This window comes from Elephantulus edwardii, unplaced genomic scaffold (genome assembly GCF_000299155.1).
Source record: "Elephantulus edwardii isolate Elephantulus edwardi_28Jun2011 unplaced genomic scaffold, EleEdw1.0 scaffold00026, whole genome shotgun sequence".
In the NCBI taxonomy this organism is placed as follows: domain Eukaryota; kingdom Metazoa; phylum Chordata; class Mammalia; order Macroscelidea; family Macroscelididae; genus Elephantulus; species Elephantulus edwardii.
The window spans coordinates 20486814-20503181 of record NW_006399776.1 but is presented as its reverse complement, the minus strand read 5'-3'; the positions used below and the strand labels follow the sequence as shown (position 1 = coordinate 20503181).

Genomic DNA, 16368 nt, shown 5'->3' with positions numbered 1-16368 from the left:
CTTTCATTTGTATTCCCACAACAGGAATTCCATCATCCTCCTCTGAAGACCTAACCATCTTGCTCCATGAAGGTCAGGACAATCTGACATGCACTTGTTTCTTGCCTCTTTACCTGAAGAGTAGTCCTCTTCCATTGTGTACAGTTTTTTCTTAATAGGGGAGGGGAGGGGAGAGCCAATACCCCCCTCCCCTTCCCTCCTTAGGCTTTGGGAAATAACATCTATTGCTGTTCCAAGATGGCAGACCCCATCATGGATCTGTTTGATGACCCAAATTTATTTGGCTTGGACTCTCTGACTGATGACAGCTTCAACCAGGTCACGCAAGACCCCATTGAGGAAGCTCTTGGACTACCAAGCTCTCTGGACTCTTTGGATCAGATGAACCAGGATGGTGGAAGTGGTGATGTGGGGAATTCAGCAACAAGTGACTTAGTTCCCCCACCTGAGGAAGCAGCCCCTACAGAAGTTCCCAAAGAATCAACAGCTCCAGCTCCAGAAACTTTAACTTTGCATGATTATACCACTCAGCCTGCCAGCCAGGAGCAGCCAGCCCAACCTGTCTTACAGACAACGACGCCAACATCAGGACTTCTGCAGGTCTCCAAAAGCCAGGAGATCCTGAGCCAAGGGAATCCTTTCATGGGAGTCTCTGCCACAGCTGTCCCCAGTAGTACTGGAGGGCAGCCACCTCAGTCAGCCCCCAAGATTGTTATTCTTAAGGCCCCACCAAACTCCTCAGTCACTGGTGCCCATGTGGCACAAATTCAGGCCCAAGGTATCACCAGCACAGCTCAGCCTCTGGTGGCTGGCACAGCCAATGGTGGAAAAGTCACTTTTACCAAAGTGCTAACCGGCACCCCCCTTCGACCAGGTGTTTCCATTGTCTCTGGTAATACAGTGTTGGCCGCCAAGGTCCCTGGAAACCAGGCTACTGTTCAGCGCATTGTCCAGCCCAGCCGACCAGTAAAGCAGCTGGTCCTACAGCCACTTAAGGGTTCAGCTCCTGCTGGAAACCCTGGGGCCACAGGGCCCCCTCTGAAGCCTGCAGTTACACTGACCTCTACACCTAACCAGGTGACTTGAGTGAAAGGGGGAGGTAACTTTTGGTTTAGTAAAGGGTCAGGCAGCTATGTGAGAGAGATCACATGCAAGCTATCTCTGGGAAAGCCTATTTAAATTCCATCCTTTTTTATCTGAGTGTTGATAGCCACATGCTTATACTTGCTAGGTGGAGGCAGTTAGTGTTGACATTTTTTTGAGCTCTTATTACGTATTTGAACTATGCCTAGTTGGTGCTGAACAAGACTGTCCCTGTCCTTATAGAGCTCAAATCTGCCAAAGAAGACATATTAAATAAGGATTCATAATACTGTATATTATAAATTGTTATGATACGAGTAGTATTAGGATGCTGTGGGAATAGTGGCACCAAGGGGTTTGAACATGGCAAAGATTGTGAGGATGGTGCAGGATAGGACAAATTTTCCTTCCATCTGTTCAGAGGGTTGCTGTGAGTTGTAATCTACTCATTGGCACCGAACAACAACAACAACATGGGAACAAAGAATTGTTTTTGAAAAATGTTTTATGTTGGAAATCTTATGAAAAGCTATGTATAAATTTCTCCTCCCATGTTATTGCTAAGATTTTCTTTCCTATTCGTTTATTTTATAAGATAGTGTGCAATATAAAAGATTCTATCAAGATCAGCTAGGAGGATTAATAAAATGTATTATATTTTCTGATTTTCAATTTTTATGATTCTATGGTGAGGAAAACTGGTATAAATATTTAAGTGGATATGGTTCTTTCTAATGTTCTCTTGCAATCTCTTTTTTTTACTCTAGGGTGAATCGAAACGTATCACATTGGTCCTCCAGCAACCACAGTCAGGAGGTCCCCAGGGGCACCGGCATGTGGTGCTAGGAAGTTTACCAGGCAAGATAGTGTTACAGGGTAACCAGCTAGCAGCCCTGACTCAAGCCAAGAATGCCCAGGGGCAGCCTGCCAAAGTAGTAACTATCCAGCTGCAGGTGCAGCAACCACAGCAGAAAATCCAGATTGTACCACAGCCTCCATCATCTCAGCCACAACCCCAGCAGCCAACTTCAACCCAGCCAGTGACTCTTTCTTCTGTACAGCAGGCTCAGATAATGGGGCCAGGACAAAGTCCAGGACAGAGACTTTCAGTACCACTCAAAGTGGTGCTGCAGCCACAGGTAAGAGTTACACAATTCAAAAGAAGAAGAAAGAAAACAAACCTCTTAATACCTTGTCATTGCCCCCAGACACACATAAGAGTGAGGCCAAGCAAGATTTATATTGCCAATTGAGTTGTCAACTCATCCTAATTGTACTTTCTCTTGAGAAGTTTAGATTGTTAGATTTGGAGACAGATGATTTGTTTTCATTTATAGTTTTCTTGTGAAAGAAAAAGATTTTTAAATGCCCTTGTATTTGAAGGATAATAGCCTTAAAGAAGTGACCATTTATCCCTCAGATACCCCAATTTTAAAATTTGAGGGGTTTTGTTTTTTTTAAACTTTTAGTACAGAACCAATACTGGTTCTAGTCATTGTGATTAGAATATTAGAAATGAATATTGATATTAGAAACCATGACTAAAGGATACTAAAGCTTGATTTGCTGTAATTCTTGTTACCTCTTTCCCACTGGGAAAACCTAACCATTTTAAGAAATTTCTTGGTTTAAGCCTGGTTCTTGTGGAGTTAGAGAACTAAAGTTTCTAGCCTACCTGCTTTAGACCTGGGTTTTATTGAGACGTTAGCTATAAGATTGTTGAAATGTTGGTCTTTGTTTCTATAGGCTGGCTCTTCCCAAGGGGCTTCTTCAGGGCTTTCTGTAGTTAAAGTTCTCAGTGCCAGTGAAGTGGCAGCTTTGTCGTCTCCAGCCAGCTCTGCTCATACTGGAAGCAAGACAGGCATGGAGGAAAACCGAAGGCTGGAGCACCAGAAGAAGCAAGAGAAAGCAAACCGGATTGTAGCAGAGGCCATTGCTAGGGCGCGTGCCCGGGGTGAGCAGAATATACCTCGAGTCCTGAACGAGGATGAATTGCCCAGTGTCCGACCTGAGGAGGAAGGTGAAAAGAAACGCAGGAAGAAGAGCAGTGGGGAGAGACTCAAAGAAGAGAAGCCAAAGAAGAGCAAAACATCTGGTCCCTCCAAAACGAAGGGCAAAAGTAAGCTAAAGTGAGTACTTCCTGCTGTTTTGATAGAACATTTGAAAGCCACGCACTCATTTTCAGATGAACTATTTGTATTTAGCAGCATCATGGTATCATAGTCTATCATTAAAGAGGATAAGGCTTTTTTATTCTCTGTCTCAATGCTTACATGATTTGCAAATTAGCATATTTTAAAGAGACACATAGAAATGCTCATTTTGTTACAGTTATGTTTAAAAATTATGATTTTTATTTTATTCTTCCTGATTTAGAGTCATTGTAATGTGAAAAAGATTCACACTAGTCTCCTAACCATCTATACCAGTAAAGGAGTGCTGTTACACACCTCCTTTGAATTAGATTTCAGCAACCTCTGTCAACATAAAGCAGTGCTGACAGAATCATGACTTGCCAAATAATTCTTGTTAAAATTGTCTTCTCTTTGATTTCCATATTTTGTTGCTTTGCTCTTTTTCTCTAGCTTCTCCTTTGTGGGTTTCTCTCTCATTTAGGCTTTGTGTTGTAATAGTAATGCTTTGGTTTTTATATGTGGGGTTTTTTTAGAGGGGAGGGCGGGTGAGAAAAATTTTTATTTAGAATTTCACAGCTGAACTCAAGTTTAGATGATCTCAGTTTTGCTAGCAACATCCAAAGGATTATAGGAGCAGTCAAACATAGGCCTTCTTCTCTCCATCAGGCCTAGTTATATTGTTAAACTTGACTACATCAATGTTGTAGAGCTTCTTCACAGCTTGTTTGACTTGGTGCTTATTGGCCTTGGCGCTACAATAGACAAAAGTGTGTTGTTATCTTCTGTCTCCTTCATGGCTGACTCAGTGGTCAGGGGAAGCCTGATAATGGCATAGGGATCAAGCTAGTTCCTGAGGGTGCTCTTCTAGGGGTATTTGGCTGCCTTTGGAGTCTCAGAATCATCTTAGGCCACCAGAAGGTAGATGACTTGCAGATCTTTTTTTTTTTTTTTTTGTGGCTGTGGATGCCCTTCCAGACTGCCTTATTGGCCTTTAATGTCTTTGCTTTGGCTTCAGTTTTGGGGCAGAGGCTTCCTCCTTTGCTTTTGGTGCCATCTTCATAGAAGGCAATTTTTGTGATTTTTTTTGCAGCTTTTAGAAAACATGTTGCTAAAGTATTTTTATTTTATCTATCTTAATTAATTGTTCACATTTGTCAAAAAGGGGTATCAATCAATAATATTTGCAAATATAAGAAAACTAGTGCTCGGCTAGTAATGACTGAGATGAGAAATGAGACTTTGTAATTCTCAATCTAAAAATTACACATCTTTCTACCTTCTATTATTTATGAACATGATGGTAGCTAGAATTTGTCAAATGTGGTATAAAGGTCAGCCAGTGATTTTTAATCTCACTTTTTCAAACATCCTACTGAATAGTCACATCCTCTAGATTGGAGACACTGGTGTTTGTAGGCTTTATATGTTGATAGTTTGGATTACTTTTCTTACCCTTAAGTTTTTTCTTTTGTCCTCACTGTAATGAATTTGTTTTTTTCTTTTTAGCACAATTACTCCTGTAGTGGGTAAGAAGAGAAAGCGTAATACATCATCTGATAATTCAGATGTAGAAGTAATGCCTGCACAGTCACCTCGAGAAGATGAAGAAAGCAGCATTCAGGTAAAAAGAGCTCTAAAAAATTCTGTTCAAATACATCTTCTAGTGTCTAGGGCTCCCACAGCATTATTACAGCGATATGTGCACACGTGCAAGCATATTGATAGGATAATGTCTTAGAAGTAGAATTGTGCACTGCAGTCCCAGAGATGTGTGGTTTGAATCCACCAGATACTCTGCTGAAGAAGGGAGGACAGTCCTCCTGTGCCAGTCAGATCCGATTTGACGGTACACACATTAAAAAAAAAAAAAAGAAGTAGTAGAATTGTGAGTTATCAGAACATTGTATCAGTTTTTCTTCCACAGATGTTGTTCTTATAACCTCACCTTTCATTTTTCAAGTATTTGACCACTGTGATTACTTCTTTCTGAGTGTGAACAACTTTTACATTTAAATTTAAAAACTGTTCGTAGTTTTTTACTTTAAATTGTATTAGTCTTTCTATTAATTTCTCAGAAGAATTGTTTATTCTTGGGAAATGCACAATAAGATTTTCTTCCTCAGATATTACTTGTCCTAACTTTGTTATAATGGATTTTATAACTCATTAACTTTTTTTTAACATAGTGACATTTATCAGTCACTTTTATGTTTTCTTGGATTTTACATTTGCTTAGAAGTTTCTTTCCTGAACTAAACCCCAAACCCACAGCCAGTGAGTCAATTCTGACTCCTGACAACCCTCAGTCAGATTTTTAAGGCTACCTTCCACCATTCCAATCATGTCCCTCTCCAAGGAATAACTTCTAACAACTTGCCCAAAGTATGTTAGATGAGCCTTTGTTACCCCTGCCTCTAAGGAGCACTCTGGCTGCACTTTATCCAGGACATATCTCTTCGTTTATTTGGCAGTGCATGGGATATTTTGCAATGTAGGGAGAAAAATTGTCACTGGAAATTCAACAAATTTTCTGAAACACCTAAAGAATTCTTTTTATGCATTTAAAATTTTAAGACATTATTTTGCCATTTTGTGCCTCTATAGAAGAGACGTTCAAATCGACAAGTAAAACGAAAAAAATACACAGAAGATCTGGATATAAAGATCACAGATGATGAAGAAGAAGAAGAGGTGGATGTAACTGGTCCAATAAAACCTGAGCCTATGCTTCCTGAGCCAGTGCAGGAACCTGATGGCGAGACTTTACCTTCCATGCAGTTCTTTGTGGTAAGCTAAAAACTTGAGCAATTTGAGAAGTTTGTCCTGATGGTAATAATCATCTAATGACTAAACGCTCCTTTTCCTGTAGGAGAATCCCAGTGAAGAAGATGCAGCTATTGTAGACAAAGTGCTTTCTATGCGAATTGTGAAGAAGGAGGTAAGTCTTCTGTCTTTGATTAGGCCATAACACTATATTTAGAATGAGCATCTTTGGATGTTGGGATGTATTGCTGGGTGTAGTTATGAAAGACTGTGAAGGAAAGTTAGCTAGAAAATAGAAATGCTCTTATTACCTCCTTGTTTTATCTGTTTAGGCTGGGTTGTTGTTGTTAAGTGCCTTCGAGTTGCAGGCGACTCATAGCGACCCTGTGAAGGAGAGTCCTCAGTGCTTGGGTGTCTCTCATCCTCTCTCCAGGTTCATAGGGTTTCTGGAGGCAAGCTATTACGGAACTGGATGCCACTCCTCCTTCCAAGCTGGGTAGTAAAGGTTTATATTCTCTAGCTGTTAAACCTCTACTACTGAGGTGTGCTATATTAGTTATAATATGTCGTATAATTTCTGTTATAATTTCTCAGTATCTTCTGGGAATATTGGATATGAGATGCTGCCTTTTGTGATTAAAGTTAACGGTTCTTTCTTTGGCAAGGGATTACTGACTGATGTGTTTCTTTATTCTCAGCTTCCTTCAGGACAGTATACAGAAGCAGAAGAATTCTTTGTCAAGTACAAGAACTAGTATGTGATCTCTGTACAAAGCCTATCCCCCCAAATTTTACTGTGTATATCCATTTTTAATTAGTCTCCTAACCCAATTTGCTGTCATCAGTGGAAAAATTGGCTCTTTTGAGTGATGCTTAGAAATTGACATGACTTTACTATTTTCCTGAAGGGAAGTGGGTGAGTGTGGATCCTGATATAAAATACCTTGTGATCTCTGTGCTCTAAGTGTAGAATTAAGACATTGAAATTTTTTAAAGCATCACTTGGATCCTTATTAGCATTGTTAGCAAGCTTGTTAGCATTCTTAAGCCCATCCTAGACCATGTAGTTTATGTACAGATTAAAGCTTTACAAGCACTGGCCTAATCACTGTCAGCTTTGGCTAATCCCCAAATCTCAAACACTAGCTTGCCATTTTTTTCTTTCTCCCTTCATGACTGGCAATTTCCATTCCTTTCAGCTCCTATCTACACTGTGAATGGGCTACCATCTCCCAGCTAGAGAAGGATAAGAGGATCCATCAAAAATTAAAGCGCTTCAAAACCAAAATGGCTCAGATGAGACACTTCTTCCATGAGGTAATTAGAAATAGGTATTGCCTATAATTTCTTTCTTAGAAGGACAAATTAGTGGAGATGTAAGCCTTGGCAGATTCTTCAAAATAGAATTTTTTTAATATATAAAAGTATATAAGATTTTTTAAAATTAATTTCAGTGAAAATTTACAGAGATTTTGGGTTTCCATTCATTCATTGTTGCACTTTAAGTATATATAAGTTTTAAATTTTGATCATTGTATTTTTATTTATCTTGTGATTTCTTTTTCCAGGTATAAATGTGTTTCCTTTCTGTGTAATTTGAGTATTTAATTGGGAATTTTGAGTTTTACTTGCTCAGTATTGTTGTTAGGTCGTGTTAAGTATGATTCTTCGTGACCCAGTGCACAACAATCTGCATCCTCTCCTAGCCCATACCGTCCTCATCATCACTGACACACTTGAGTCCATTGCTGTAGTCAGTGTGTCAGTCCATCTCATTGAGTGTCTTCCTCTCTTTTGCATACTTAGCCTTTTCAAGCATGATTTAACTTTCCAAGAAATACCCTGTTCTAGCAACATGCCCACATTGTGTACCCAGCAAATGCCCATTTGCTCAGTAGGTATGAAACATTTTAAAAGTGGATTATAAGCTGACCAGATCAAATTGTTCATTTCCCTCTGTTGTCAGTCTTTAGCAGTTGACTGTATTTTATAAGCAACCATATCAATAAATGAACATTTCTTTTACTAATAATTTCTTACCCATTTTCACTAGAAATAGTGATAGCAAAGCTTAATTTCCCATATCTTATGCTACTGAATCACTTCTGACTCACAGCAGTGCAGAACTGTCTCGTAGGGTTTCTAAGGCTATAATTATTTTTAGAGAAGAGAATTCTAATGGCCTATTGAGTAAAAATTTGTGCTGTCAACCCAAAGGCAGGCAGTTTGAATCCACAGATGGCTCCACAGAAGTAAAATGGGCAGTCTCCTCTGATGCAAGTTGTTTGTTAAATGCTGTTGAGTTGAGTTTGACTCATAGCAACCCCATGAACAGTAGATCTCTGTCCTGTCCTGTGCTGTGCTATCCTCATCATCCCCAATACATTTGAGTCTATTGCTGCAGATACTGCAACATCCATCTCATTGAGGTTTTTCCTCTCCTCCACTGACTCTCCTCCTTTCCAGTCTCTTTAGCTTTATTTTAGTTTCTCATTTTTGAAAGTTTTGTGTACATAGTCTGTGACCAAATAGATTTTTCATCTTTGTTCCATGTGTATCTTAAGTCCTTTATCTTAATTATCTCAAAAGGCTCAAACTCTTTGCTGTTGAGTTGGAACCAACTCATAGCTGACCCTCCACTGGGTTTTTAGACATTGTAAATGGCACAGGTGTTTGCCAGTCTTTTTTTCCATGGAGTAGCTAGTAGATTCAAACTGCCTGCCTCTGGGCTTGGCAGTGCAATTCCTTACCCATCAGGCCACCAGAGCTTCCTCTTAGTTATCTAGTGCAGCTTTAACAACACAAATGAATGGCCTTACATAAATTTAATTTCTTACAGTTTAGAAAACTCGTTGAATGCTCATAGTTGACCTTTCAAGAGGTTTTTAGAGGCAGTAAATTGCATGGAAGGAGATTGCCCATCCTTCTCCTGCTGAGTACCTGGTGGATTTGAACCATGTGCCTTTGAGATTATGAATTCGGTTTCTTACTGTAGGTCACTAGAGACCTGAATTCAGAATGCTGCCTCTGCAGGAAGTCCTCTTTCTGTAGGCTCTGGGGCAGCCTTTGCCTCTTTAGCTTCTGCTTCTTGGTTCTTGGGAGGTCTCCGTGTGTCTTAGCCCAGATTTCCCCCCATCATTTTCCTTGATTGCTTGTTTAATATCTTCTGCTTAAAAAAGAGACTGACCCAAAACACACTGTAAACTTGTCTCATTAACATAATAAAGAACCCATTGCCAAATGGGATTATAACCTTGGGCATAGAGGTTAGGATTTATAACACATAATTTTGTAGAACATAATGCAGTCCACCCTTTGCTCCCTCCCCCCATTATGCATCTATCTTCAAAGTATATTTACCTCACACATCATCCTGAAAGTTTTAAATAATTTCAAGTCCAAAATTTCTTCTTCAGAATTAGCTAAATAATATGTGTGACTTTTGATATATTCTATCTTGGACAAAATTCATCTTATTTGTGAACCTGTGAAACGTATACTATACTTCTGTACACAGACACAGGTAGGTATTTCCATTACAAGTAGGAGAAATTGCAGAGAAAGAAGGGTTTGTAGACACCAATCAAGTCTAAAATACAGCTGAAAAATTTATATTAGCTCTCAGGGGTTTCAAATCTTTGATATTTGGAACCATCCAGGCAAAGACTACCCACCAGACCATGTCCTCTGGATATCTAAGTGGAAGTTCCTCCTGAGCTTTATTAAACCTTCCAGGTTTTCTGGGGCAGCATCTCTGCTCTCTGGACTGTGGGTTGCCCCATTCTTCCTGTTTACCATCTTGTATCCCGTAGGCCATGTTCTTCTGCCCTTTGAGTATGGAAAGCCCTTCCTACTGACATTCATGAATGATAGCACATATACCAGAACTGAGTTGGGAAAGATCCATTTTTGAAACATAGGAGGTCATAGCCTTCTTCTTTGGCAATCAACGGGCCATAGTTTTGCTCCTTGAAATTGGGGCAGTCCTTCCTGAAATTGAGGCAACTCTTCCATCAATTCTGCTTATCTTTAAGCTGCTCCAGAGATAGTCCTTTTCTTAGAGAATAAGAAATAATACCCTTGGCTTGCATCCTGCCCCTAGAATTGTGAGAGGCAGACAGCATTGTTCCCTTCCCTGTTCCCATTGTCTAATCTGATGATGAGTTTTCTGCCATGGTTGTTGCTTAGCTCCACCAGTCATAGGCTTAATCTCTTTTATGTAACTATGTTGTTGGTGAAGATTCTAGGACATGTGTGTTTAGTTTGTATAACAAAATTTTCTAATTCTGTTAAGGTCATTTTCATTTTGAATAGTAAATTTTTAACTCCCTATCTTCTTTTATACATTTTAATCTGAAGGATAAGGAGAAACCTCATGAACTCTTGAAGATCTTCTTTATATATCTCTTCTAGCCAGCTATCCACTCAAAATTCAAACATAATTCAGTTCTTTGCTATGGCATTAAAAAAAACCCCTTCTATTGTATAGTCATAGGTACATTATTTTCTTTTGAAATCTCAACGGAAGTACATTTAATACTCACATTTCTAGAGCATTTTATTGCTAGTACCATATATATTTGTTAAGATGACAGCTTAGTCCAAAAAATGTTGCTGTTGTTGTTGTTGTTACTGTTATGTGCTGTCGAGTCGTGTGTGACTCATAGCAACTCTATGGACAGCAGCTCTAAACCCTGCTTTATCCTATGCCAATCTTACTGTCTCTGACACAACTACCCCCATTACCCCAGTCACTGAATCAATCCATCTCATCGAGGGTCTTCTTCTTCTGCACTGTCCCTCCACCCTCTCAAGCATGACATCCGAATAGATGCCTTTGAGCTGTGGTGCTGGAGAAAAGTATTGAATAAACCATGGACTGCTAAGAGAACGAACAGGTTTGTCCTGGAGAGGGTGAAGCCAGGCTGCTCCTTGGAGTTAAGGATTCTGAAGCTTCATCTGACATAGTTTGGACATGTTGCAAGGAGGGACCAGTCCTTGGAGAGGGACATCATGCAGTCCCAAAAATACACATAAAAATAATCCCCTCAAATTCACGAGTGTTGAATCTGACTCTCAGATTTCTGTAACTGTCAATCAAAGTGAAAGGAGAGTGTCCATATTTTTACCCAAGTAGTGAGTGGTTGCCACCTTTGGTTTAGCACAGCTTGCTACAGACTACATCACGTTTCCCCAGTAAGAATTACAGCAAATTTTTTTTGAGATACATTTCAATCCACAACATATTTTAAGGAAAACTAGCACTTTTTAAAAAGCTTCTTAGAGCTAAATGAGAAAATGGAAAAATATCCCAACAACTAAAATGTAGTTACAGAAAACTTTTTTTTCCTTTCTGAACACATCTTATAAAATTAGCTTTATGCTAACAGATTGCTCAGTAAATAAATTCTTGTCTTTATTACATTAAGAGGTCAAGTAAGGACTATTTAGGTTTGGTTGGTTTTGTGTGTTTTTTTTTAAGGACTATTTAGGTTTTATACTTTCTTTTATATGAAAATAATAATAATTGGTTTACATTTTTCTTTTTTATTTTAATATTTTTAATGAACATTTACAGAGAATTTGGATTTCCATTCATTCATTGCACTTCTCTACCCGCCCAGCCCTCTCCTCCTGCCCCCCAGTTCACTCCTCTCTTTCAAAAGTAAAAGAAAGACTCCCTCCTTGGTACACAATCTCCCCGCACCCCTCCCAACGCCCCAAGTACATTCCACTATGCAACCTTAATTGTGGACCCTTGCATTTTTTTTTCTTTTAAAGTCTAACTTTGAAGTGTATAATGAAATTAATTTTCTTCTAGTTGGAATTCGATGTACAATATCTGACCATCCAACTGAGTTTTACTAATGAATTCTTAGTGGATGCCTTTCTTGATAGGTCATATAATCAGTCACACCATTCATTTATTTTTCACTATTACATGCTTGACACTGCGATAAACAAAACAGACTTGAATACTTCTTCTATAGCACATTTTACAACTGAGAAGAGACAGATACTGGAAATGTAATTTATTTTGTGCAAAGGCACAGCAAATTAAAAGAATGACAATGAAGAAATTAAGAATTATACATTGGATAAGTAGGCAAGAGCTCTCTGAGAAGCATCATTTCTCTTGCACATTGAATTATTAATAGGCGTTAACAAGGCTAAGATAACTGTTAGCTTGTTCATGGTATAGTAATACCGTTTGTGAAGGTCCTTACAAGATGAGGAAATGAGGGATTAAAAAAAAAATCAAATTGTTTTATAACAACATAGAGTGAATGACCTGTGATGATGTAAAAAATCAGACAAGCAGACATTTAGCTTATTTATTTTTTTAAATTTATCATTGTTGCACATTTTTTTCGTCGATCTCCTTAACCCTCCGCCAGTACACTTTGCAGTGCACCTACATTTTTAGCTATTTAACACGTTGCTGCACACTTTTTTTTCTTCTTTCCTACACCAGTTTTATTTAAAACACAAATACATATTTCTTTTTTCAGGAATGGCAAATGGTTGAATGCTGCACACTTTTAAAATAGACGACCATGCTTAAAAACACATTTGCTGTCATTTGTGGCAGTGTGTTTTATTCTAAATACAAAGATAAACCATTTTACCTATTTGATACAGTAGAATTTTCACATTTAAATGGCATTGAAGATTTTGGAGAATACAGAAATACTCAATTGAAGTTTCCTATTTGATAGATTATTATTGCGTAGATTAGAGTGAATAGAGAGAATGAGTGGATTTTAAAGTTTGTATTGTTCAGACTACAATTTATTTGTATATAAAAAGTAAAGTCTTAAGAATGAATAAAATCACCTTGAAGGAGAAAGAATAGAATAAGAGTGAATGTAAGCCTTGGACCAATCCTTGAGGAATTTTCTCAAAATTTCATGATACAGTAGAAAGACTGATAGGAGAGAGGAGTATACATCTTTGATGTCCTTTTTTTGGAGCCTGGTGTCCTTTATCTTGTGATACTACCTGAATACCATTGACTTAGAAGGAAAAGAAATGATTGAAAAAGACCAAGAGCCTCTTGCATGATAGAAAGCCAAGATAAGAAGATCCTTTAAGGAAAGAATGATGAATTCTTTTTTTTTTTTTTAGAATGATGAATTCTTGAATATTATTTAGAGGTAGAGTAAAATGAGTACACAGATATGTTTATTCTTTTTAGCAAGTTAGAGATTATTAATGATTTTGATAGTAGTAGTTTTAGTGTATGGTAGAAATGGACAAATTGCAGTGGAAGGCAGATTGGAGTAAATGGATGAATGTAATGGAGGTGATGAAATGGGAAATAGTCTGTGTTTAAAGTGCTTGAAGTATGAAAAAAAAGTATGAAAGAGTATGAAGCAGACAGACAGATGTAGAGATAAGGGGAGGTCTTTAAGTTAAGATGGGAAATAGGAGAGCATCTTTGTATTTCCCTGGAAATTACCATGAGAAAAGGATTCCTCAGAAGACAACAAATGATGGGATCTTACGTGTAGGTAGAGAGAATACTTTCTGTTAGGGAGAAGAGGTACTTTCTCTTTGGACACAAGAAGATGAGTGTGGACACAAGATAGTTTGTATGATCTGATATTAGGAAAATGGAGAACTCGTATCTGGTAACTTCTGTTTTCATAATAAATTGTAAGGTTTGTGTCATCAACTGCAGGTAGGACCCTAAAACTCAGACTTAATGCTATTGAGTTGAAGAAGCTGACTCTACAGCAGTATTCACAGGAGGAGATTGCTTGTCTTTCTCCCTTGGAGTTGATGGTGGGTTTGAGCCTCCAGGGCATAGCCTTTGGGTTTGTATTGTGACTCCCTTTGTAGTAGGCCACCAAAACTCCTGAAAGTTGGGATAGAGGGTGAATATGCTAGATAGTATCTTGTGGTCTTATTATTTGGTTTTATAACTCATTTAGGATGAAGAGCCCTTCAATCCCGACTATGTAGAAGTGGATAGAATATTGGATGAGTCTCACAGTATTGACAAAGACAATGGAGAGGTGAGTTGGTGCATGAAAAATTCCCGGGACTGAAAAGAAACTTTTAATTTTTCAGAAGGATACATAGAATGATATTGGAAAGGTAAAGGATTTGGGGAAAAGGCTAAATGCAAAGATTCTCATAAACTCAAGCATGTTGGAACTATTTAAGTACTGAAAGTTCTTTTACCCTACTCTCTCTTTTTTTTTTTTAAATTTACGTGTGAAGTCCTTGACATATATATCTGGTTGTTGTTATGTCTGCCGTTTAGTCACCTTCAACTTCTAGTGACCTTATGCACAATAGCTCTGAACCCTGTCCTATTCTGAGCCAATCTCATTGTCTCTGACACATCTCTATCTATTATTCCAGTCATTATATCAGTCCACCTCATCCAGGGTCTTCCTCTCCTATGCTGTCCCTCCACCCTTCCAAGAATGATGTCCTTCTCCAAGGACCGGCAGCTCCTGGCAACATGCCCAAAGTATGGGAGACAGAGCTTCAAAATTCATTGTCTCTAAGGAGCAGCTTGCTTTCACTCTTTCCGGGACAGACCTGTGTTTGTTCTCTTGGCTGTCCATGATATGTTCAATACTCTACTTTCTCTAGCACCACAACTCAGAGGCATAAATTCTTCTGTCATCTTTAGTAATTGTCCAGCTCTCAGATGGACAAAAAGTAATTGCAAAGACCATGGCTTAGATCAGGCACATCTTGGTCTCTATACTGATATCTTTGCTCATCAGTACTCTGGAGAGTTTCCTGATAGCAGATTTTCATAATACATTTTCTCTCCTGATAGCAGATTTTCCTAATACATTTTCTCTTTTGATTTCCTGGCTGCTGATGCTGAGTGTTGATTATGGACCCAAGCAAGTTGAAACGGTTAACAGTCTCAGTCTCTTCTCCATCTGTCATGGTGCTGCCAATTGGCCTAGTGATGAGAATCTTTCTTTTCTTGAAGTTGAGCTTAAATCCATATTGAAGGCTATAGTCCTTGACCTTCTGCAGCAGATACTTCTGGTCCACAGTATCTGTAAGCAAGGTTGTGTCATCTGCATAATGTAAGTATTTGATGAGTCTTCCTCTGATTCTGATTCCACAATCCTTCTCACAAAGTCCAGCCTCCTGAATGATCTGTTCCGCATCTAGATTGAAAAGATATAAAGACAGGACACATCCCTGATGCACTCCTTTCCTCATTTTGAACCATGCGGACTGAGATTTAGAAGAGGCCTTGGTAGTAGGGATATAACCAATAGATTAGATGGATGTTAGCTAGATTAGATGGATGTTAGCTGAAAGCAGAGTACCAAAGAAATGAATATCTATTTGTGTTTTATTGACTATGCAGAGGCATTTGACTCTGGATCACAACAAATTTTGACTAACCTAGACAAAAATGGGAATCCTGGAACACTAGATTGTGCTCATGCGAATCCTATACGTGGACCAGGAAGCAGTTGTCAGAACAGAGTAAGGAAACACTGCATGGTTTAAAATCAGGAAAGGAGTGCATCAGGATATGCATCCTGTCTCCATGCTTTTTCCAGTCTATATGCAGAACAGATTTTTCAGGAGGCTGGACTTTATGAGGAGGAATATGGCATCAGGATTGGAGGAAGACTCATCAATGACCTGTGTTATGCAGATGATTCAACCTTGCTTGCTGAAACAGAGGAGGGACTGAGGTACTTACTGCAGAATGTCAAATACTGCAGTCTTCAATATGGATTGAAGCTCAGCATTAAAAGAATAATTCTTAACACTGGGCCAATTGGCAGCATCATGATAGATGGAGAAGAGATTGAGATTGTTAACGGTTTCAGCTTGCTTGGGTCCACAATCAGCACTCTTGGCACTAGCATTCAGGAAATCAAGACTATTTGCGTTGGGGCAAACTTCTGTCACGTGCCTCTCCTGAGTGCTGAAAAGCAACAATGTCAGTGTAGAGACTAAGATGCTCTTGATCCAAGCCATGGTCTTTGCAATTACATCCTAACTGGACAATGACTAAAAATGACAGAAGAATTGATGCCTTTGAATTGTAGTGCTGATGAATAGTATTGAACATACCAAGAACTACCAAGAGAACAAACACAGGTCTGTCCAGGAGAGGGTGAAACCAGGCTGCGTCTTGAAGGCAAAAATTTTGAAGCTCAGTCTTATATACTTTGGGCATGTGGCCAGGAGAGGCCAGTCCTTGGAGAAGGACATCATGTTTGGAAGGGTGGAGGGCCAGCAAGGGAGAGGACAGAATTCATAACTGTTGTTCATAGAGTCTGTATGAGTCCTATGTAGTTTGGTGGCACATAACAAGTAGTGGACATAAGTAATATACGTTTTAAGGTTCTTGGAAAAGTTCAGTTATAATACTGGAAATGTG

At 38.8% G+C, this 16368-nt stretch overlaps 1 protein-coding gene across 1 annotated transcript in view; it reads left to right on the top strand.

The window, feature by feature from the left end:
* The first annotated feature begins 237 nt into the window (after positions 1-237).
* CHD8 (chromodomain helicase DNA binding protein 8) overlaps positions 238-16368 on the top strand; it is a 45671-nt gene continuing 29540 nt past the window's right edge. The window contains exons 1-9 of the mRNA XM_006883114.1: positions 238-1077; positions 1851-2222; positions 2830-3212; positions 4725-4839; positions 5823-6005; positions 6088-6156; positions 6680-6735; positions 7181-7298; positions 13919-14002. Of these exons, the coding sequence (XP_006883176.1) occupies positions 238-1077; positions 1851-2222; positions 2830-3212; positions 4725-4839; positions 5823-6005; positions 6088-6156; positions 6680-6735; positions 7181-7298; positions 13919-14002 (2220 nt within the window). The remainder of the gene's footprint in view (positions 1078-1850; positions 2223-2829; positions 3213-4724; positions 4840-5822; positions 6006-6087; positions 6157-6679; positions 6736-7180; positions 7299-13918; positions 14003-16368) is intronic.